General features: G+C 35.3%; 1 protein-coding gene across 1 annotated transcript; it reads right to left on the bottom strand.

Moving 5' to 3' along the window:
* Nucleotides 1–350: 350 nt before the first annotated feature.
* On the bottom strand, nucleotides 351–22,671 carry LOC138315387 (protein phosphatase 1 regulatory subunit 12A-like). Its single transcript, XM_069256373.1, has 14 exons — nucleotides 22,618–22,671; nucleotides 16,732–16,900; nucleotides 16,053–16,146; nucleotides 15,022–15,198; nucleotides 14,465–14,659; nucleotides 11,528–11,670; nucleotides 10,548–10,773; nucleotides 6,351–8,591; nucleotides 5,316–5,545; nucleotides 4,634–4,762; nucleotides 4,150–4,248; nucleotides 2,240–2,383; nucleotides 1,657–1,752; nucleotides 351–1,316 (listed from the first exon to the last, which is right to left on the bottom strand). The coding sequence occupies exons 2-14, from the start codon at nucleotides 16,885–16,887 to the stop codon at nucleotides 1,137–1,139; spliced, it is 4,110 nt and encodes a 1,369-aa protein (XP_069112474.1). The 5' UTR covers nucleotides 16,888–16,900; nucleotides 22,618–22,671; the 3' UTR covers nucleotides 351–1,136.
* Nucleotides 22,672–24,761: the final 2,090 nt, after the last annotated feature.

Raw genomic sequence — 24,761 nt, 5'->3', positions numbered from 1 at the left:
AGCACTATTTTTCACAAACTTAAAATCTATATAATACAGACAATATATAATAGTTTTTATCAAATTTTTCACAACATTTTGTTCCTTCTCTTAATTCTAAAATCCTAATATAATATCAGGACCAGGCACCATAAAACTATTCTCAGACAGAATTTTTACTCAAGTATATGATTTTACATAGACTTGAGCAAAAAATCTGTCTGAGAAAGATTTATAGTGTTATAGATGTTATAGAATAAGAAACAAATTTATTTGAATGAATGACCATAGAAGTAATGGTACATGAATTAACCAGAAGACTACATGATAAAACTTTATCACAGAATTGTTTGAAATTAGTCGAGTTGATGAACTAATGAAAACGACGGTATTAACTACAGAACTGGAGTGATGAAATAATTTACAACAGAACGCTGTTGACTCGTGTTACTATGGGACCAGCCCACTACAGAGTATAGCGCACACCCCCTCCCCTACGGCTAATTGTTAACAAAAAGTGTTTGAAATGCATTGATGACTATGATTATTTTAAGTTGTTATGCCTGTATATATGATAAAAAAAACCCATGTATTTATCATTTTTAATATCTGTGAAAGTGCTATAAAGAATGAAAAGTTAAACTTGGTGAAATATCAACAGACAGTTGTTTTTGTAATCTCTCTCCCCTGTGAACCATTGGTAAGATATGAAACTGTATGAAAATTTATAAATATGATCCATCAAATTTTTAACAATTCTAAAAATAAGGTGTATCCGGACAACACTATTGAAACTGAAATGAAGTTATCAAATTGAGACTTAAAAAAATACAAGACTTTAAAAATTTGGCATTTGATGTCAAAATCTGATCTGAATTACAGAACAACTTTCATTTTAAACACATACAGAAACAAGACAAATATTCCAGCTAAACCAGACCATACTGTGTACAGAGACGTTATTTTGTTTACAACATGATTTCACTACTGTAACAGCACACATCATTCCATGATAGACAGACAAATTGTATAATTACCTTGTTGATAGCATATCTCTCTTGATACACACAAAGGTCACAACAGACCCATTTGTAATACGAGGAGTGAGAAAATGAATGTCATTAAAAAAGAATCCTCTAACAAGCTGCCATACTGTGCTACGTGGGCCTAAGCTCAAAATCGTCATTAACTTGAACCATGGGGACATGAAGATCGTCTATCGTAGGAGCACTCTTGTGGTCACATAAACTCATCTCCTTCATCTTCCATTCCCAGTCCATCTTCTGGACAGCAAATAGCGATTCAGCTTCATGATGATGTCGAAGAAGAAGCGACTCCTGAAAATAACAATATTCAAATTTATTCTCCATACAATAATACTCTTGTCAAAACGTATGATTCCAATGCTGTTCAGTCATAATGCATCCAGGCCAACAAGTAATATCTGATGTAGTAAGTTCAGATAACCTTTTTTGATACTCTGAAAACGCTACCGACAAGACAGCTAACAATACAGCGAATCAACAATGACTTCTTATGATTGCTTTCAAAAACAATATTACTCTCCTAATACGTATTTTTCTAAACACAAATATTGGGAAAATATTACAATATAAATGTGAATGGATAATAATCTTTTAGGTTACTGTGGTCAAATTCAGAATCAGGTAGTCTAACCTTGATTTTTTCATATTTATCATCCACATCTTTTAACCAGGACAGGAACTGTCGCCCATTGTATCTTGAACGGACGTTCTTCTCTTTCTCCTCCACCTGTGCAGAGCAAATTAAGTTACAATTTTTTTTCAACAGCAAAATCCTAAACTTCATAAAATCTACTTTTAATCAAAGCCGATTATTACATGTCACTGTTATAAAATGTTTCAATATTTTCAAAAGGCTTCTTTTCTCATCCTGGATATTCCAGGAGTTAATATCTCAGTCGTTATATTCAACCGTGAACTTTGTCATATCAACACTGAAAGCTTTGTGTGTGTGACAACAAATGAGACAGGCAAGTCGGTCCTTTGATGTGTATCAAAAGAATCAAATAAGAGCACACTGTATGGTTTTGAAGTTGGGCATCACTCTCTGTAATCTTCATAGGAAGTCTTTGTACAGGCCTATGTGATTGGCCACATCCCCCCCCCCCCTCCCCCTCCCCTTGAAATGCTTTCAGTTTCACAACGACATATTTTTTGAGGTTTTTTTATGTGCAATTAATTGTATAAATATCAGGAATGTGTTTAGAGAGTCATACCTGTTCTGGATCAATAGTATTGTAGATTTCCTCATCTCGTAGTAATGTACACATACTAAAAGGTAGACTCTGATTGGCCAAAGCTCGGGCAGCACGCCCATGTTCCCTGATAATCTCTTGTTCTACAGACAGTGTCAGCTTTTCCTGTAAGTTAAGGGAATCACAATTTAGGACAAAAGTTTAAATGCATACAATAGTTAAGCATCAGAATAAGAGCTAAAAGGCTCAGTAAAAATTCTCTGTCTACTGTAGATATAACAACTTTAAATTTTACTAGATATAATAATAATACTATGGTTTGGTTTGTTTAGTTTAATTTCCTATCATTTAACAGCCAAGGTCATGTAAGGACTTTAGTAATGCTTTCCTTAAAGTTAAGGAATGATCATGAAACTGGGCCCTCGCAACTGCCCCAGATGGGATTCGAACTCACGACCATGTTGAGTCATGTAACAACTCAGCCATCGCTGCCCCAGAAAATTATAATCCTACTGTGTTCAAAGATTATTTGTTTGATCAATTAACGTCCTTTTAACAGCCAGGGTCATGTAGGGACGGCCTGCCATGTATGCAGATAAAATGTGATAGGACAGATATGGATATAACTAAAACCTCCTCCAAGTGTCATCCAAAGGTGAAACCTCTTTTTTTAATGAAAATAACACTTTATATATCATAATTTACACATTGTAATTGCAGTGAACTTATAACTATAGACAAACTTGTTTTTATATAAATACAGTGGACCCTCGATAATCCGGACACCTTCGTTTCCAGTCTAAACCGTCCGGATTACGAGTTTTCCGGACTGCCGAATTCCGTGCTCTTAGTCAATTAAATTGTCACGTACGAGTTACCTCCCTTGACCTTGTCATCGATAACAGGCTTTTATGTAATATACTTTTATTATAATCAATACTTCGTTTGTTATGTTTTATAGGTATTTATATATTACGTAAAGAATAATATATAAACAATTTTTTTTCAAGATACGAAACCTTAAGCCATAGTTAATTGTATACTATGTATGCATATAGCTTTGTATCCCACTCTTGATCTGTCGTACGGCAAATTGCCTAACCAAGGATTAATATCATCTACGTTCTTGGCATAAAAAAAAACTATGGTAACAAATAGTTTTGAACACTTTAGGAACTCATATAATTGTTATTTTGTATAATGTGTGTTTTTAATGACAATTTCTACAAGTTTTGCTTTCTGACTTATAGACGTGTGTGACAACCACGCGCCCGTTCACGTCTAACTTCGTGCACAATGTCACACACGTTATGGCATGTGTCGTAGCCTTTATATCTTATACCACAGACGATGAATTCAAATAGATTCACATACATTTAAAATTCTTATTGATTTTTAAGTATTATCTCACTTTATTGTATCTGATACTCATATCGATATATTCTGCATGCGAAACAAGTAAGGTATCTATTAAAAGCGTGTGGCTAAAAATATATATTGCGTATCTCAATTACAACACTGAAGTTCGATCTCCTAAAGAAAACCAATGAACTGTTACATGACAGCATGTATTCGTGTGAAAGGTGTTCAGGTAAATGCCCATGGCTATGACCTGGCAGCCGTCGTTATGACAACACACTCAGTGTCAAATGATAGTGTGTATTGTACACATGACTGAGATGGCCTTGGATTTTATCGGCACGTGGCGACAACAAATTGTCCGGATTATTGCGGGAATTTATTAATAAAAATTACATTCCGTTCCCAAAATGGGGTTCCGGATTCCGAATACGAATTTCCAGACTAGTGAGTATATATAACGTTACGAAAATCCATTCCTTGACATTTCCGTCCGGATTGTGAGTTTTCCGGACTATCGGCGTCCGGATTATCGCGGGTCCACTGTAGCTTTAAATATGACTGCTACTAACCCTTTCTATAAGGTGCTGAAGCCGGAGTTTGTATCGTGCCTTCTCCTGCTCCACAAACAAGTCCCGCATTGTTCCTGTCACTGAATTAGGGGGTGACAACTGAAATACAATGAAAAGAGCTTTATATCTTTAACTTTTAACACCATATTCAAAATTTTTGGTATCCCATCAACTTAATTGTTTAATGGATTGGTTATTAATTTTATATCAAAACTATGATCATACATAAAAATCTATCTGTATCAAAATATTTTCTACAATTTTGGGCTTGAAGTTCTAAACACAGTCAGGGTCATTTAAGGACGGCCTCCCCTGTATGTAGTGTGTTGCATGTATGAATGTCTGTATGTCTTGCGAGACTGTGTTATATTTGTATTGTCTCTTTGCAAAAGTGGAAAGCCTTGCCCATTTTATAGGGTTATCTCATTAAAGTATTGAAGTTTCAAGTTTGGGAAGTACTTGTGTAGCACTATTTGGGCCTTACCATTGGAACAGACAGGGTGCTGGCATTGTTGCCTTGTAGGACGTAACTACAGCTGACCATTAAGTAGTCCTTGTATCCTTTAGGAGCATTCGGCTGCACCACAGACCATTGCTTATGTTTTAATGCCACCTGTAAAACAAAACAATACTACATAATAATGCCTTCACACACAATATAAATTCATCACTGCTACACATGCATGACATACAAAGAGTTAATCTAGTGTCCAACATTTTGGGTATGATATTTAATTTCCTAGAGCCAAACTCGATTTGCCCTCTATTTCTTTTAGAAGACAACTTCCGATCACTTGATTTGTAGCTCTTTTGCTGCTGAAAGCTCTTTTATCTTAGCTGGAAAATCTTCTGAGAAATCTTCCCTATTCTTAAAAGTTTCAAGATGAAATCTAATTAGAAGAGCATAAATCGAGTTGGCCTCAAGAGTACTAGCTCTCAAATCTAGATAAGTCCCAGTACTAAGAAATATACTGTGAGTCTCCCTATATTTGAGGAGTCGCATGTGATATGACTTATCTGATTGTTGATTGCTGCTGTGAGTGTCTAGGCAACATTAATCCAAACAAGAATTGAATATCAAATTTCCAGGTTACATTATTCCTGCAAATTTGAAAAGTTGAACTAGATCCTTACGGTTGATTATAGCAACATAGAGTTGTACCTACCTGTTTCCTAATAGAGAGATACAATTCAAAAGGATTAGGTGGTTTTTCATAGGACACTGCTGGTAATTGTACGTGTGGTGGAGGTTCCGGCGGAGCAGGCTGGCTGGCGGTATTCGTGTCTATCTTTGATCGTAACTTCCTCTTTCGTGGGTGTATGTCATAAGATTCCTCCTCCTCTTTGTTATTCTTTGAATTATTTGTTGTTTCCTCTTTTGAGGAATCATTATTTCCTGTAGAGGATATACATGAGGAATCATTATTTCCTGTAGAGGATATACATCATTATTAGGGATATAGAGATCAAATATTGCAAAACAGTACAAATAATGTCAAATATTGCTATTTTAATTTCGCTTTTGGTCAGGCTTAAGCTTTCACTTATTGGATTCATCTACAGTATCCTAAATATTGTAGTTGAAATGTCTTATATTAATATATTTTTTCTCTCACAAAATACATGCATGTATATATACAGGTTAAAATAGATTTTTTACATTTGGATAGGTTTTATTAGTTTAACTTCCTAACAGCCAGGGTCATGTAAGGACATGTCAGGTTTTATTGGTGGAGGTTTGTTGGTGGAGGAAAACCGGAGTACCCGCAGAAAAACCACCAGACCAGCGGTCAGTAATTATATAACTGGCAACTGCCCCACATGGGATTCGAACTTGCGACCCAGAGGTGGAGGGCTTGTGGTAATATGTCGAGATATATCTTAACCACTCGGCCACCAGTGCCCCGATTTTTTAGGTGCAAGACAAGTCAAAATGTGATAAATGCATTAAGAATCTCAGAGTTATGCCCTAAACAAAACTGAAATTGAAGAATTAATGCTGAAAGAGAATATTGATCTTGATCTGTGAATTTGTATATCTCATTAATTATTAATCTTGATCTGTGAATTTGTATATCTCATTAATTATTAAATACAAACAAATTAAATAACTTGTTTAAAAATTATGAAGTGTGCAAAATTATAAACATGTAAATCTTTTTCTAAAACAAAACTTTTGCAACAATATTCAAACTTTGTACCTTGTTTATCTTGCTTATCTCCCTTGTCCGATTTGTCGCCCTTCTGATGTTTCTCATGTGAATGTTTCTGCTGCAAGGCAGCCTGTGTGTGAGATCGTAACGTTCGTGTTGATCGCTGTGTACTTTCCTTTTCCTCCTCAACCTTTTCCTTTTCTTTTTCACTTTCCTTACCACTACCACTTTTGACACTACCGGTATCCTTCTCCTTCTCCTGTTCTTTCTCCTTGTCTGTCGGTAAACAAGGAGGCGGGTTCTCCTCCGCTGAATCTACAGCCATTGCCTGAGACTGTTTACAATTATTATCTAACACAGAGACTTTATCCTCCTTATTTGAATCTTTTTGTGCACTTTGTTTATCACTAACGTCCTTTGCTGTGTTGCTCTCCCGAGAAGCTGGGCGCGAGGAGGCAGGGCTACTTGTAGTAGGTACTGCCTCCTGTGGGAGTGTTGTCATGGGGAGGGGTTGATTCATTTGTGATCTTGCTGCTGCTGCTTCCTGTTCCTGTGTTGGATTTATCACATATGGAAGTGCATGCTTTGAGGAGTGTGATTTCACAAATACAGACTCCAAGCTAGCTGTTGAGGTTGATGCTTTTGGAGGAATAATTATTTTTAATGGTGGTACTTTTGGCGACGTTGGTCTACTATAACTTTCTTTACTATCCTTATCGGACTTTGGAGAACTGTCATCTTGGTCCTTTTCAGATTTTGTTGGACTTTGCCTACCCTCAGATTTTGTGGACGGCAAAAAATTGCCCCACTCATCAATGTTTTTGGGAGAAGAGGAGGATGAAGATGAGGATGAACGTAACTCCCATTTTAGCCCTGAGGAAGCAGCGGCGGGAGGATCACTGTTCCCTGACCCCGCCCCTGTGTTATGCCCTCCTCCTCCCCCTCCTCCACCTCCCCCTCCACTGTCTTTGGAACCATTAATACTACTCACAATCATTCCACTAGATACACTATTCCTCCTTGGAAACGACACAGAACTAGATGTTGTAGTGACAGGAGCTGTCCGTTCTGATCCTAACCTGTCTGATGAGGAACTCACTACAGGAACAACACTCTGAGAATTATTTAACTCACTAATGTTCTTATCGGCCACAGTCGTAAAGTGTGACGACAACGACGCAGACGAGGATGAAATAACCGGGTTTGTGGTGGAGGTGCTGATGACGGAGGTGGTGGTAGTGGTGGTGTTCACCACTGCTTTGTGTCCCACACCATTGCCAGGACCAGGGTCTGACACTGATTCTTTTAACTTCGTGCGATTGTTCGAGTCACTATGCGGAATGTGTGCAGACTGTTCCCCAACACTCCCTCTCCTACCACTCTGTGACAACGAAACCAATGATGAGGATGGCAATGAGGATGAGGTTGATGACATGGATGATATGGAGAGGGGAGGAGGATCTTTCAATTCGTTATCACTCGGTTCATTATCACTAAAATGTGAAGAAAACGGTTGTGTTTCCATCATTTTCAGATGGAACTTTGCTGGAGGGGGAGTTGGGTTAACCACTGACTCAACATTTTGACTATCTGGCTCCAGATTGCTGAGCCTCCCAAACTCCCCCATACCCAACCGTAATCCAAGCTCCACACTAGAGGAAGAAGTCACTTTTGTTTTACTACCTGATATAACACTAGATGTGTGGTCCTCTGCCACACGGTTCCCTGAACCCTGACCTGACACAAGTCCTAGTCCTTCTCGGACATTCAGCGCCCCAAGCCCTGTGAGGCCACTGATACCAATCCCATCACCACTAAGTCCTATGTGTCCACTGAGCCCTGCATGTCCTATTCTATCACTGATTCCACCATGTCTCACTCTATCACTGTCTAAGGGCACACCATGCCCCATTCGTTCACCTATTCTGTCTCTAGCTATTGAACTAGTCCCTAAGCTATCCTCAGAATCCATTAGATTGACTCGCACTTTGTCTAAACCCCTAACATTGTCTAACTGAGGGTCGTACAGGTCACTATCCACACTAGACACAGGGCTGTCAACTGACAAGAAGTCCTTGTGTTCACTTGGCCCCATTGTAACACTGTACGACGTAAAATGAGGTTCCTTTGAAGGTTTGTCGTGAAGTTCATCAGCTTGTTCACGCTGAAACTTCAGAAAAAGTCGACGAGGTGATGACATTTTTTCCGATTTCGACATTAGTGATCTCCTACTGCCAACTGAGGACTGATTTGAGCTTCCGTCCTGTTTCGGCAATCTTGACATATAGTCTGTAACAGAGAAAAACATTTAGATTATTAGTTACAGTGATATATATATTACTGGTAATGCATATGGTATGCAATTGTGAAATACATTGATATATATAGAATTACACTACATGTGAATGATAAACAGGTCGATGACCTTTTTATACCAATGTTTATGCCAAAAAGCATCACAAAATTTTGAATCACACTGTAAACTACTTTGTTTTTGCGAATACAATTTTGTATCTTGGTTATTTTCAACAAATTTGTAAATACATAAATTTTTAATGACAATCGTGCAATCAAATATACATTTTATTTCATTATCTGAGAAACATTTGTATTCGAGCTAAATCACAAAATTATGCGAAAAGTAAGATCTCGTTAAAATAATAAAGTCAGTGGATGTGCGGAAATCATTGAATGAAAAGGTATCATATTTCAACGCTGCTTTTTTAAAACAAATGTTTGGACATATCACAAGGACAATTATTACACAACAATGACCAGGTAGTGACACATCCACATAATGTACGCCTACAGAAACTCTGCTGAAGACAACCGACTGTAATCACAGAAACCCTATCGTAGGCAATATACTGTCTTGTCTTGAATGAACAGGAATACTATAACTTAAATTATTGTGTAATTATAAAACAAGAACTCAAAGTCTGTAGTTTCTAACATTCCATTGACTAACAGGCACTGTACCTTTCTTAAATATAGAAAACTAGATTTAAACTGCTTATAGTGGTAACTACCAGAATTAGTCAACTAAAATAAGTAACTGAAGCAATTGAAATTTTAATCATTTTGACCCTGTTCCCGCCCCTCTGGTCAGCAAGGACCGATATGGATGTTAAACTGCTATATCTCAGGCTAATATCTTTAATCAAGTTTGACTCATTTCCTATGAAAACTGAGCAAATAATGTTCATAAATGTAAATATAATACCAGGGGGTAACGTGAGACCCCAGGGTTATATAATCTATAATTTTTATAAAACACCTTAAGACCTTTCCATCTATAAAGAGTATATGTTTCTACCATTTTCAGAATTTCAGAAGATTTTTGAAATTTTAGCCTATTTGACTCCTTTAAACCCCGCCCCTAAGGTCCCTGGAGGTCAGTCATGGAAAATTTGTTAAAGGGATTCAATGGCCATCTCATACTGATAATTCAGACAACATTTGACTCATTTCCTATTATAAATGACCAAATAATGCTCAAAAATGTGTTTTCCCTATATACATTATAGTAAATTTAACCCTGTCCCCAGGGGGAAACTAGAGACCCGAGGTTCATATAATTCACAAGTTTTGTAAAAGACCTTAATACCTTTCTATCTATGAAGAGTATTTAATTCTACCACATCTGTGAGTAGAGAAGAAGAGTTTTGAAATTTCAGTCAATTTCTCCCCTTTTGGCCCCTCCCACAGCCCCCTTGGGAGTGGGGAACATACAATTCACAATTTTGATTGGCCTTATGTTTTAGGTTTGTGCAAAATTTCATTGAAATTGCTTCAGCAGTTTTAAAGAAAAAGTCGAAAATGTAAATTGTTTATCGTTGCATGACAGATGACGGACAAAAGGTGATTAGAATAGGTCACATGAGACTTTGTCTCAGTTGACCTTAAAATTTATTTATCTGTGACAGTGTCATTGAAGCACTTCATATTTCAATATATCTTTGATAGAAAGCTATACATAAAATGCTATTCCAGAATCATCTTTGGGTAATTCTTAAGAGACATTCTAACAGTAGAGATCTCTGAATAAAAATGTCCCTGATCTAAATCATGATGTCGGAATAGCTATGATATTGTAATACTTTTCTTTGTGGAAGTCAAAGTAATGAGCATGGTTCAGGACGATAAAATAGACAACAAACGCAGTGTATAATTTTCTTAATTAGTCCAAACATTGTCACACAACCCATGATCTGATACCATCGGATCATACTTGGGCCTACTAACCATCTGAGTCAGTGTTTCTATTATCCTCGTCCTTTAACGATGCGTTACTCTCAGGAGAAGTGGGAGAGCGGGCGTCGTCCAGACTGGAGCTATCACTACTAGAAGTGATGATTTCTTTCCTTAACAACTTGACCATATCAGGGGAGGCCGCCACGTCCATTGGCGTTTTACCCTGTAAGTTTGGCTGTAGAGGATTCGCTCCATGTTTCAGAAGTAGCTCTACCAACTGTGGGTTTAAAAACACAAGATGTAAGACATTGGACTTGATATTGTTTTCAAAATTCATATTAATCTACATCAGTTGTATATAGTATACAATTATTTATTATATAAACTAGAAATGGCTGAAAAAAGGATGTAATTTAGAAAGGATGAGTCTCAAATAACACTACATATGCTCTAATGTCATGATAAGGAAAAGTATTTTCATCTTTCTAAATTATGTGTTTTTTCTGCTTCAAACTGAATCTACATTTCCCTTAAAATTAACTATTAAAATATTTCACCCTGGTGGCACGTTTAGTATTTTTCATGTGTACCAACAGACAAGGTCATTTTGAGTATGTTTGTTATAAAAGAGACGTGTATGAATATATCACAAGGACAATTGTTACACAACAAGGACCAGGTAGTGACACATCCACATAATGTACGCCTACAGAAACTCTGCTGAAGACAACCGACTGTAATCGCAGAAACCCTATCATAGGCAAGGAACAGTACATCATGTTGTAATAAAACTAAACTCAGAAACCATGACAATGACAAAATACTATAGAAACCTATTATGCAAAGACAAAATAATATTAATTAAAATGTATCAATCTTTTAACTCCATGTGCCAGAAAATTCAGGACTCCCAACAATAACTTATTTGGTTTCCATTATTTCTGCTTTTCTGAGTAATTTTATGAAATAACTTGACAGTACTTAATATATTGAAATTTTGAAGGAATTTATATATATATATATCAAAGTACCTTTCCGTGGCCATTACCAGCAGCATCATGCAGAGGCGTGTCATTTTCTAGTCCCTGGACATTAACATTTGCCCCAGCCTTCAACAGCTGTTTGGCGATAGGCAGAAATCCTCTGTTACAGGCCTCATGTAGTGCTGTCCATCCTATGTACATGTAAACATGAAAGCAATTAAATAAAATAATATTGCAGTATCTGTCAAGGAATTTTCAAACAAAGGTCAGCCAGGGTGTGAAAATTACATTACCGCAGTGTTCTCCCCAGGCCCTTTCCGCATAACGGTCCCGTTACGTGGAAATTTTGAGCCGTTGCACGGGAATTTCTTCCGTAGCGCACTTTCGGCCTCCCGTTGCACATCAATAAATCAGACCCCCATTTTCTCTAAGTAGGTCTTCTGAATCTAAACCTCATTATAAATCCCTCCTGCTACCTGACAAGTAGTATTCTTATAAATTTACGATGTCTGTCATGCTGCTATGGCATGTGATTCGGTCCATTTTTACGACCGTGACCGTGTTGATTACTTTTGATCCGCAGGGGTGCCCTGCCAGATTGTACTGTTAAATTGCATTGATAAGTAAACAAAAGAGGTGCGACTAGTCCCTAACCAAGACCTCACTTGTTCTATTCAGCAGTCTGGGGATATAGGTCAGCTAGAGAGAGGAGAAATCACTAATCAAATCACTTTCAATCATGTGAGCTACGGCGACGTAACTGAAGTAGAGCACATCGGCAGTTTAGGAAAGAAACTGACACCTTTTCAACAGATGTTTTGATTATAGCTAGTGAGCATCATCCCAATAACAAACACTGCCTGCAATTGTAAATGATGTACTCACGTTTTTTAATGTCATATACTGCTGAAAGATACCACAAACTTTGCACGGCAACCGAAATGGCCGCCATTTTGGTGTTAGGTAATTGTAATAATAGAGCCAGATGGGTATAAGAAATCCGGATTTGAAAAAAATTGTAATTTGTAAATTTTAAGCATAATTGGATGATAATAAACATGTCATACAATTGTACAGATATGTGTTATAAAAGACTTAAATTTTATCAATATTTTTTTTAATCTCTCTCAAAAGTTACATTTACAGTACCATACAGTAACTACAGTCTGTTTTAAATATTTTAAATACACAAATAGTGATGGGTGCATAATCCCACAATAATCTAGAATTGTGAAACACATTAAAATAATTTTAATTTAAAAATTTAAATAATTCTAATAATTTTTAAATGCAATTAATCTGGATTCAGTAAATGTGACAGTGAGATCAAAATGTTATTATTTTTTGTTATTTTTATTTTAATTTATAACACAAGGCCATTATAATTAAATTGTGACACAAAAAAGATTATTCGCGCTGCGCCGCGCAGTTTGCAACGGGAAAAAAATTACCATAGCGCAGTGAAAAAATCCTGGGGAGAACACTGTACCGTATTGTTTCATCGATCTTAATCGTGAGATTAACCTAGAAAATGTGCACCAGAGAACTACTACCACTATTGTGTAATCATTAACACACACACATGGTCCTGAATGTTTCAGTCAGAATCAAGTACTATCTTTCCATAACCTGTCCTGAATTTATTTTCATTAAATAGCATTTCTACCAAAAATTAACTAAATGTTGGATACAAGACAATGATTATCAGTCAAATTGAAAATCAGATAGCAAGTAATCCATTGGTATCTGCCGACCGATACTCTGCAGAAAACAACATACTGTCATTACAGAAACCCTAACGTCGGCAAGAAGAAATTTTGTTTACTTTAAAAATTCATTATCAAGTTGTTTTTTTTATTTTTTTTCATCACAGTTGCCCAACAATTTCACCACTTTGGGCAGTCTTAAATTAGTTAATGAAGTAATTTATCTATCTGTCAAGTAATTTACAAACAAGGTTTCCTTTCAACTCATATACATTGTTTCATCTTAATTGTGAGATTTATCTCAAAAATATGCACCAGAGAACTACTTAAACTACTATCACTACTGCGTAATCCTAAACACACACACATGGTGCAGAGCATTTCAGTCAGAATAAAGTACTATCTTTCCATGACCAGTCCTGAATTTATTTTCTTCAAGTTATTAATATAAATAGCATTTCTACCAAAAGTTAAATAAATGTTGGATACAAGACAATGATTATCAGTCAAATTGAAAATCAGATAGCAAGTAATCCATTGGTATCTGCTGACCGATACTCTGCAGAAAACAACATACTGTCATTACAGAAACCCTAACGGCGGCAAGAAGAAATTTTGTTTACCTTCAAAATTCATTATCAAAGTTTTTTTTCTTAATTTTATTTTATCACGGTTGATCAACAATTTCACCACTTTGGGCAGTCTTAAATTAGTTAATGAAGTAATTTATCTATCTGTCAAGGAATTTACAAATAAAGGTTTCATTTCATTCACATATATTTTGTTTCATCTTAATTGTGAGATTTACCTCGAAAATATGCACCAGAGAACTACTTAAACTACTATAACTACTGCGTAATAACAACACCATGTTGTCATTACAGAAACCCTAACGTTGGCATGAAGAATTTTTTTAACTTTCAAAATTCATTAGCAAATTTTGGTTTATTTTTTTCATAATATTAAATAATCTAAGAGTTGCCCAACAATTTCACCACTTCGGGGTACAATACAGAGGTTTCGAGATCCTAAAATGACTTAAGAAAAGTACAATTTTCCATCGATTTGTCTCACCATCCGCTGATTACGATGTCATCATTTGACGCGATTTTTATAACATCATAATCACCAAGAGGTGTGACTAAACCCCTGAAACCTCTCATATTCATTCATAGTAAATCTAAATGAGTTGAACTTTATTCCTCATATATCTCTTTAATTCCACAATTCCCTTCCCCCTTTAGCCAATAAAAGCAATAAAAAGGAATGAATTTCTAACCAGCAAAGTCGGCCACATTGACGTCAGCTCCAGCCTTAATAAGTTTCTTAGTCTGTTTAATGTCCCCTTTGATTGCTGCTAAATGTAAAGGTGTCTCTCCCCGCTCATTGCGCTTGTGAACTTTCTTATCCCCAGGGGTGCGCTTCGGTCCAATCTGGCCTACTGGCTGAGGTGAGGTGGGTTTAGATGTTGAATCTGTTAATCAAATAATTTGTTTTTCTTTTCATGTTACTATACTTTTCATCTGGCATCTTCTCTTTTCTTAGTTCAATCACAAAATCTGTAAATACGTATCTTTGAAACACATTATTTAGACATGCTATAGATATCTGTCATCATGAATGTATTAAAACAATTAATAATCTCTGGACCTCTCAATTCATATGTTGCTCTAATAATCACTTTTATTTTTGCTTACTTGAAATATTATCAGTAACTGTGTATACCACTAAGCATTAATTATCTTGGACCTTGTAGATGAACAAAACAAAAACATAAATCAAAAGAAAGGTTGTCCATCATGTCGAACATATCAAGTACAGTGTAATTGTCATTACCTTGAGATGTTTCATCTGTTAGTCGCATCAGAAACAACATTTGCTGACGCTCAGACAGCGGGCCAGTTCGGGGAGATGTAATGCCACTAGGATTCTTTTGAGTAGGAGGGACATTAGATGGAGTTGGTGATGGTTCAGAGTTCAATGGCTTCTTCCTCTTAGGTGTTGCTTTCCTCTCTATAATTTAATAGTACTGGATGCTTACCAAGATGTTGTAAGTAATTTTCATGTTATGCTACATATAGTACGTATTAGAGAACATTTGCATCCTTTTACTAGTTTTAGGTTCACTATTATTAAGAGCAAATATTGAAATATAAAGTAATTAGAGAACATTTGCATCCTTTTACTAGTTTTAGGTTCACTATTATTAAGAGCAAATATTGAAATATAAAGTAATTAGAAAACATTTGCATCCTTTTACTAGTTTTAGGTTCACTATTATTATAAAGTTAAGCATTCATTCATATGTACACTGTATATCCATGGTAAGAGTTGCATTCATTCGTATGTACACTGTATATACATGGTAAGTTGCATTCATTCATATGTATATCCACAGTAACTTGCATTCATTCATATGTGCATTGTATATCGGAGGTACATTGGATTCATTATATATGTATAACATCACATGGTAACTAGCGTTCATTTATATAGCATAACCAGCAACATTATGATAAGCCACAGGGTTGACCAATGGTTATATTTCATTATCATTTTTAAAAGCTAGAAATTAAATGTAAAATATTAAATGACACCCGATATGTTGTGCACAATCGGAATTAGTGCATTGCGAAAGAAAGCAGACTCCATGTCGAAAACAAAATAATAAACATTTGTATTGTATAAACCAAACCTAGCAATCAATAACTTGTCAACACACCCACCCTACTGACTTGTGATCAGCTCCCACTGGTACAGACATGTTAATATGTTATATAGACATGAATAATGCCTATCTTCTGGCTGCACAGACTCCCAGTTTGTAAATGTATTTCACAAATATATATAGTTTTTATATTTATTACCTTCGTCTTCACAAGGACTCGATTCAGTTGCTAGCAGTTTTCGTTTCAGTGTTTTACTATCTGACTGGGGTGTCCGTACAAAAAGTGTCTTCTCCTGCAGAGAAAAAATTAAAATCGTAAAAAAAATTTCAATACATTTTTTATTTGGAATAGTTCAATTAGATATATATAAATAGGAGAATCTTTAGTAGAAATTTTAAATAATAACTTATATGCTCAAACATTTTTCTCTTGTGTAATATTATCTCACCATAGTAATTGAATATACATTTAGATTCATGTTACTGTTCAGCTAGAAAGTCTTTTCAATATTTGAAGATGAATTGAATCAAAAGTGTTTAATACATAGGCATCTATTTTTTGTAGGTTTTTATTAATTGAACGTCCTATTAACAGCCAGGAACATGTAAGGACATGCCAAGTTTGTAGGTGGAAGTAAGTCAAAGTATCACAAGAAAAACCACAGACCAGTACCTGGAAACTGCCTCACACGGGATTCAAACTTGCAACCAAGAGGTACAGGGCTTGTGAGAATTATGCGATTGTTGAGACATCTAATTATATATATATAAATTAGAACTACTCAGCCATTGCGGCCCCAACCATAGGCATGTAACCTTGACATACAAAATAATCATGGTTATCATCGTGTGAATGTTTTTATGCTTTAATGTTTTACCTTTCTAGGAGGTGATTTCTTGTCAGACATATCCGGCAATGACAACACTGAGTATTGTAAAGAAGGCATGCAGACTTCTTGACACTTGAACTTGGTTCTATGTGACCAGACATTTGGCTTTCTTTGTTGCAACCGAGCAAATGTGTTTTTTGTCATTTATGCTTGGCATCTGAAATAGAAAAAAAATAGGTATAAGAAGCAGGGGCGTAGCCAGGGTTAAAACAATTTGCAACGTGGATGCAATGACATAGGTTTTTCTCTGCCTAATACGATACGCGGATACGGGCACCCCTCTCAAAGGTACCCATAATGACACCATTAAATGTTTTTCCTATATGTATATATAATAAGTTTCCGTAAATATAGCTGATTACTAATAATACATTTGGATTTCCAACAATAGAATGTCACTATATTAACAGAAACGTTTATATAAAATTGACTGTACATTAATTAATCTGGTTGGCAGTATAGATACTCATGGGAGTTATTTTAAAGATAGTTGCGATACAAGTAAAGACAAAATTTGTTTCTTATTATATAAATTTTGTGTATAAACATTATCAGTATTAATTCTCAAATGAGCATGAAAATGATGTGGATGCATAGGAGTACCAGGGTCTATGGTAGCTAAGCGCCTGAGAAGACATTGAATAGAAATAGACAACATTTCTGGTGGGAATTTATAGAATGAATCAAGAATTTTTAACACAACAAAAAAGCAAATCACTGCTACAATTGTGATCTACAGTTTTAGTTTTGCTATTAATAACCATATTATATTAATCAACAAATTACAACAGGAACCTTTTGGTAAATATTTCCTTTCCTTGCTTTTACTTCAGACATGACAAAATCTAATCGAGCTGATGCCCAAAAACACATCTGTTTTCATTAATTTTAAATCCCGTTCAATTGTTTCAATTTTTTTTTTTTTTTTTGCTATCATTTCTTATCATTTTTTTTTTTTTTTTTTTTTTTTTTTATTGAATGAACTTTTTTCCTTTTTTTTTTTTATTGATTTGCAATCATTTGGCAAAACATATTTATCATAACCCAATTAATTATTAATGATGTCTACTTATATTAATTAAATATCTAAAAGTTGTCCATATGTGAAGTGATCAATTGACATTTTCCTCAGATTTGGTAATCATTTTTTTCATGATTATATGTAAAACATGTAAATGAATTTCTCAGATTTGGTAATCATTTTTTTCATGATTATATGTAAAACATGTAAATGAATTTCTCAGATTTGGTAATCATTTTTTTCATGATTATATGTAAAACATGTAAATGAATTAATAACTAATTATAATCATTTTTTTCATGATTATATGTAAAACATGTAAATGAATTAATAACTAATTAATTATAAAACTGTATTTATCTAAACAATTGTGTGTTTGGAAAGTGAGTGGAAGCTGAACTTCATGATTATCTCATAGTCAAACAGGAAGTAAACATCAGTTACTTCCCTTTGATGTGGAATTTAACATGTCTGACTGAGTGCACTTGACCTTGTTTACAGATAAAAATCCATTCACAGGAAACTCATCATATTGGATATATATCTTTTAAACCCATCAAATAAATCAAATCTTTAATTAAGTTTCATTTTACAATACACGTGTCTTTTTCAACGTTTTCTTTTGTGAAGTTAATTATATGCATGTCAGCTGAATAATGTGATGTAAATATGGCCTTTGTGTGCTAGTTTTCATCAATATGGGCTCAGCACATTGAAGCCAACTATGTACTAGCTTAAACAATATCATCATAGTTGCACTGCAAGCTTGGTGACTAATCAATTTCCTTATCAGTAGCTATCATAGCATGTTCACTAGGAATATTCAATATGTTTGTTATCTGCTAGCCCATCATATCCTTGATAATAATTACGGTAATTACTATCACTGCCGTAACGTACAGTGAATAACAGAGATGGTTTTTAACCTCTGGAATGAAAGCTGCTTTATCATTATATAATTAACATTGATACCATATTCTATACAAATATCTTTTTGTGTGATTGAACCTATATGCATTTTATTTTGTTTAATTTCCTGTTAATCTAACGCTTTGTTATTACAATCACATTATGTATTATGGAAATATTTGCAGCATTTTAAGGACCAGTAAATAATTAAGTACAATATACCTGTATATACAAGAAATATTTGTTTTCTGGTCTGTAATAAATTATAAAATACTCCTATTGTTTTGAAATATATTGACAAACACTTTGAATCCATACTCTTCTGTGGTATTAATTTAGTAACAAATGTTTGTCTTGACAGCATACCAGTTTGTACGGCATTATATTGGTGAATCATTTAGACAATCTTGTTAAACACTTCATGTATTTCAATTTCATTTGAAACAAGAGGCCCATGGGCCTTAACGGTCATCTGACTATTAGTACAATACAACATAGTCGTTTAAAGATTTTAGCCTATTTGACCCGTGACCTTGATTGAAGGTCAAGGTAATTCATTTGAACAAACTTGGTAGCCCTTCATCCCAGCATGCTACATGCCCAATATCAGTACCCTGGGCCTTCTGGTTCTTGAGAAGAAGTCATTTAAAGACTTTAGCCTATTTGACCCTGGTACCTTGAATGAAGATCAAGGTCATTCATTTGAACAAACTTGGTAGCCATTCATCCCAGCATGTCACAGGCCCAATATCAGTACCCTGGGCCTTCTTGTTCTTGAAAAGAAGTCGTTTAAAGATTTTAGCCTATTTGACCCTCGTGACCTTGAATGAAGGTCAAGGTCATCTATTTGAACAAACTTGGTAGCCATTCATTCCAGCATGCCACAGGCCTAATATCAGGTCTCCAGGCCTCTTAGTTATTCACAAGAAGTTTTTTAAAGGATTTTAGCCTATTTGACCCCTGTTACCTTGAATGAAGGTCAAGGTCATTTATTTGAACAAACTTGGTAGCCATTCATCCCAGCATGTCACAGGCCTAATATCAGTACCCTGGGCCTTCTGGTTCTTGAGAAGAAGTTGTTTAAAGATTTTAGCCTATTTGACCCTCGTGACCTTGAATGAAGGTCAAGGTCATCTATTTGAACAAACTTGGTAGCCCTTCATCCCAGCATGTCACAGGCCTAATATCAGGTCTCCAGGCCTCTTAGTTATTCACAAGATGTTTTTTAAAGGATTTTAGCCTATTTGACCCCTGTGACCTTGAATGAAGGTCAAGGTCATTTATTTGAACAAACTTGGTAGCCCTTCATCCCAGCATACTACAGGCCTAATATCAGTACCCGGGGCCTTCTGGTTCTTGAGAAGAAGTCGTTTAAAGATTTTAGCCTTTTTGACCCCTGTGACCTTGAATGAAGGTCAAGGTCATTTATTTGAACAAACTTGGTAGCCCTCCATCCCAGCAACCTACAGGCCAAATATGAGTACCCTGGGCCTTCCAGTTATTGAGAAGAAGTCGTTTGAATGAAAAGTTTACGGACGGCGGACGGCGGACGGCGCACGGCGCACGACGACGGACGGTGCATGATGACAATAGGTCATCCTGACCCTTTGGGTCAGATGACCTAAAAAATATTGACATGCACAATGTGTTTAACATTGATATTTCAAGTAAAATATCAGCTTTAGAAGACTCAGTCAATAATTATAAATTTGACCAGAAAATACATATACCCATAGCTTTATGTCCTCATAATTATAGTATCTAAAATGTTTGAAGAAACATTAACATGGAGTCTTTTCCATCAGGCATTGCACCTATGCCACCCCTTTATCCTAGTAAAGGCCATGTTAATAATTAATAATTGTAACAGTCCAAATATCAAAACATATTTATGAATGTAATACATGGATGTCCGGTGATATTTTTCAAGTAATATACACAATCAAAGCAGAAAAAGTTATTTGAAATGTAAACATAGAAATAAGTATACATGTGCTTGTATGCCCTAGGCCTGCAACAGCTGGACTTGCAAATTGATATATTCTCTGACAAATTACAAATATAGTATTTGACATAACTACAAAGAGCTAAGATCTTCTAGTTCTAAATAAATGGTCTGAGTGGACACATGGTAATATGCTACTGTGGGGCAAATAATATGGGTTTTTTTATGAATCACATCAAAAAGACAATGAATATAATTAATAACAGTATATACATGGAAATGTATATGTAATCCAATATTCTTAAGTTTAATATTTGATCTTCACATATACAATTAATTTGATATGCAAATAATGGAATTTTTCAATATTTAAATAAACTCTGACAAAATACTATCTGAAAGGCAAGTGTACACTAAGCCAATTTCAACATTAAGGTTAATAGAACCAAAAGCTAACATACTGATAGTTACTTTAACTTGTGATCAGATGGGAATTTGTTTAATTTAATTTCAAGAAAAGACAACCGAAAAGTCAAAATTGTTCAAATTCATTAGCAGAATAGATCTGGAAAATGGGGAAATGTATATAAAAATCCATTTTGAACAAATTATCATTCATGTACCGGTAGTTAAAAATTAAGATAGTAAAAAACACAATCCAATAAAAAATATGCATATTTTACAATGTCTTTTTGAACAAAACAAAGCAATGACTACATTTGTAAACAATTTCTTTGCCATTGATAACGTAGACAATCTATACATCTTCTTTCCAATTTCTATGAGTCATTTTCAAGAAACATGTATGTGACATTCCCAGAAAGTTTTTTGGTTGTCTCAGAACTCTTTGCGCTCAACAGACTTTGGGTGTCCATGTAGATTTTATCACTGTTAGTGTATAACATGATAGAAATGGCAATCTAGATGAAGATATTATGACCATAGTAATGTATCATTTGATACGCAATATCACTGTTTACTCAATACTTCTTCTATGAGAAAGGCTAAATGAATGCAAACTAAAAGACGTTCAATGCCTATATTTACATTTGGTTGTGAAATCCCAAAGGATTATGCATCTATAATGAATAAGTCTTTCGCGACTGTGATTCTATATGACTGCAAACTGTGCTTGGTAAGTTAACATAGTGAGACTGCAGTGAAAATGTAAATATTGCCATATGTGCTCAAATATTTGATGATAACTTACATATCAGAATGATTATTGACGTTTATACTGTATCCTTTTAAACATTATATTCATATAAAGATAAACGAATTTGTGGGTATTGTAACAAATTAATTAAAGAATATTAATAGGCCTAGAGTACCGAATGAATGGTTTATGCGTAATAGTAAGGATAAATCATAGACTGTTCAAATTCAATCTGACACCATGACACAAATCTACCAACTAACAAATCTAGAGCATGTCAACTCAAAATGTTTAATGATCTTAAATTTGAATAACTGGCATTTCTTTGATTGCGTTTATTAGCCAAGTCGCACGGCGTTTATAACAAATACGTATATGGGCCATAAATATGACAATGGTTTAAAATAAGAAGACGTTGAATTCCAAACGAGCTGATATTCTGTAATGAAAGTGTATGCATTCTTCTGGCATGTGCTCGAACAAAACGGATGTTTGTCCGGCATTTGCAGTGCATACAACGTATACCACCAGGAATTCATAGAACACATATATTCAATGCATTACTCTACTTCGTACTAAAGTGGGGAATACACAAATATAATAATAATCTTGATTTACTACGAAAACAAAGACAATATTTCAGGATCAATTCTGGAGATAGCGTGGGATACGATATGGGGACAGCTCACTTCAGATGCATTATATACCAGGAAAATCGATGTTTTTGAACAAACTATCGGTGGTTCCTTGTGGAAAAATTATCGTAGAATCCAAAGAGCACCTCAAAATTGTTGTAGCTGTTGTCAATTTCCAATAATATTGTATTTTTTAAGGGTTACTCACCTTCGGAGGTCGTATGGCTTTGATTCTACGCGGGCAAAAGCTTATTTCTGATTGGTTAGATTTAGGGAAATTTCTGCAAAATTTTGTAACGAATGCGTTGATTGGTTGGATGCTAAAATGACGCCCAAAAGATAAATTTCGAGATCACTTTATTACATGTTTATTTTGCTTTATTTTGTATAAAATATTAGTTTTATTAAATCTATTAGAAGAATCTTGAAGTAATTTAAGTCTTAAACTGTTAATTTCCTTGAATTGGTCGACCGTGTCTTAACATTTTATAATATGGCGGCGGACATGTTATTTAGGCCATGGATGAAATGTAAATTTACATCGTTTCTTGGATTTTTTGCGTCTTCGAAATACGCTTTATTGCTTTAAACGAGTGTTAACTGCATATTTGTGTGTTATGAGATCGGATGGAACGCCATATCTTTGCAACGTGTTCGTTTAAATTTGGACATTCGTCATACCCAACAAAATGGGCTTTGTTCCGACTCGGTTCACAAAGCACCACTGTGGGAGTGCATCGAGCACAGGTATACTGTTGACGATTGACAGGAATAAGATGTTGACGTTAGGAATTAAAATGTGCTGGCACATCCTGTTCATGGAAATTAAATATATAGAATTACACACAAAAGCGATTTCGACATAGGATATTTCCATTCGATTTTTGGATAAATTATGATTTTGGGGAACGATACCAGTAAATGCAGTAACGTCGGGGGATGGGGGGGGGGGGGGGGGTGATGGGGACATTCAGTCCACGTATGATGAGGTAGATATCTACCATGTAACATCACCAAAGTTTGACACTTTCTGTCATTTTCAATAATGGAAAATGTTATACTGGTAGATCTATATATTATTGCTTTTATCTTGACATTTATGAGATATTTGCACTATATTTACTAGGGATATTTTAATAATATATTTATGCTGTATTTGACACAACATCAAACTTCTGTAGTAACATGATATATGCTTTGGTTTTATTCGTTTAAGTCATATTAACAGCCAGGGTCATTTAAGGATATGTCGGGTTTGTTGGTGGAGGAAAGCCAGAGTACCCGGAGAAAAACCACCAGCCAGCAGTCTGTACCTGGCAACTGCCTCACATGGGATTCAAACTCGCAACCAAGAGGTGGAGGGCTTGTGGTAATTAGTATGTCGGGACATCCTGGAGAAAAACTACCAGCCAGCGGTCAGTACCTGGCAACTGCGCATGTGCCCCATATAGGATTCAAACTAGAAACCCATGGCCAGAGGTGGTGGGCTTGTGGTGATATGTCGGGACATCTTAACCACTCCGCCACCGTGGCCCCCACATGATGTGCGGTACTGATATGTTGATATGCTCAATATTTGCTCATTTAATGATTTTAGATGAGCATATATCAATAAAAGAAAAAATTAAAGAGGCTCGTTTTAAGAGACTGATGATTCAGTCATAGTCTGGTTCAGTTCAAGTCCAAACAGTTCTGACAAATATTCTGTTTATGGTGATTCATCTCAAATCAATCGAATATAATTGGTGAATCGATATCAGATACATGTAGAATCTTTTGACAGGAAATTTTATTTTTCTATTTCATAAGAAATTATATATGGTACTGGATATAATAACACCATATTTACCGACTTAACCTTCCCTTGCCCGACTTTTCACTTTAAGTAATCAGCAAATACATATATTTATCACATATATAACTAGCTACTGTACACATGAACATGTTCATGTGGCGAACATGTTCATGTGGCGGCGCTTCTGGCGACTTTTCTTCCGAAATGTGGTTTAATGTCAGAAATGATGGGTAATGTCTGAAATTTGGGTTAATGTCTGATATGTGGGTAAATGTTTTCCATTAAAACAGTATACCGGGTAGGCTAGCTTTACACATCCTCGATACTCCAGCGGTTATTACCGTATTTGACCCAATAAGCTCTCCTCCCCCTTTTGCGGCCTCAATTTCAATTGCCCGTACTTAAACAAAGACCAAACTGTAAAGGTTTGCAATAATTTTGTTATGTTAATTATAATAAAACACCTTTTCATTTGATATTTGTTTTCAACTTTTTAGAATATTTTGAGCCCTCGGTGCTTGTTGGGTCAGATACAATATATATATAAAGTGAAGACA

Source organism: Argopecten irradians, chromosome 2 (genome assembly GCF_041381155.1).
Source record: "Argopecten irradians isolate NY chromosome 2, Ai_NY, whole genome shotgun sequence".
Classification (NCBI taxonomy): Eukaryota; Metazoa; Mollusca; class Bivalvia; order Pectinida; family Pectinidae; genus Argopecten; species Argopecten irradians.
The sequence above is the reverse complement of the archived record's forward strand: the minus strand, read 5'-3'. Positions and strand labels throughout refer to the sequence as shown.

What these genes read in the sequence shown, in the direction of transcription:
- LOC138315387 (XM_069256373.1), bottom strand. Translation starts at nt 16,887, where the DNA reads ATGACAAAAAACACATTTGCTCGGTTGCAACAAAGAAAGCCAAATGTC. An exon ending in ATCTCTCTATTAGGAAACAG is followed by an intron (nt 4,763 to 5,315) that starts GTAGGTACAACT and finishes TTTGTTTTACAG; the next exon opens with GTGGCATTAAAACATAAGCA. An exon ending in ATACTATTGATCCAGAACAG is followed by an intron (nt 1,753 to 2,239) that starts GTATGACTCTCT and finishes TGCTCTGCACAG; the next exon opens with GTGGAGGAGAAAGAGAAGAA.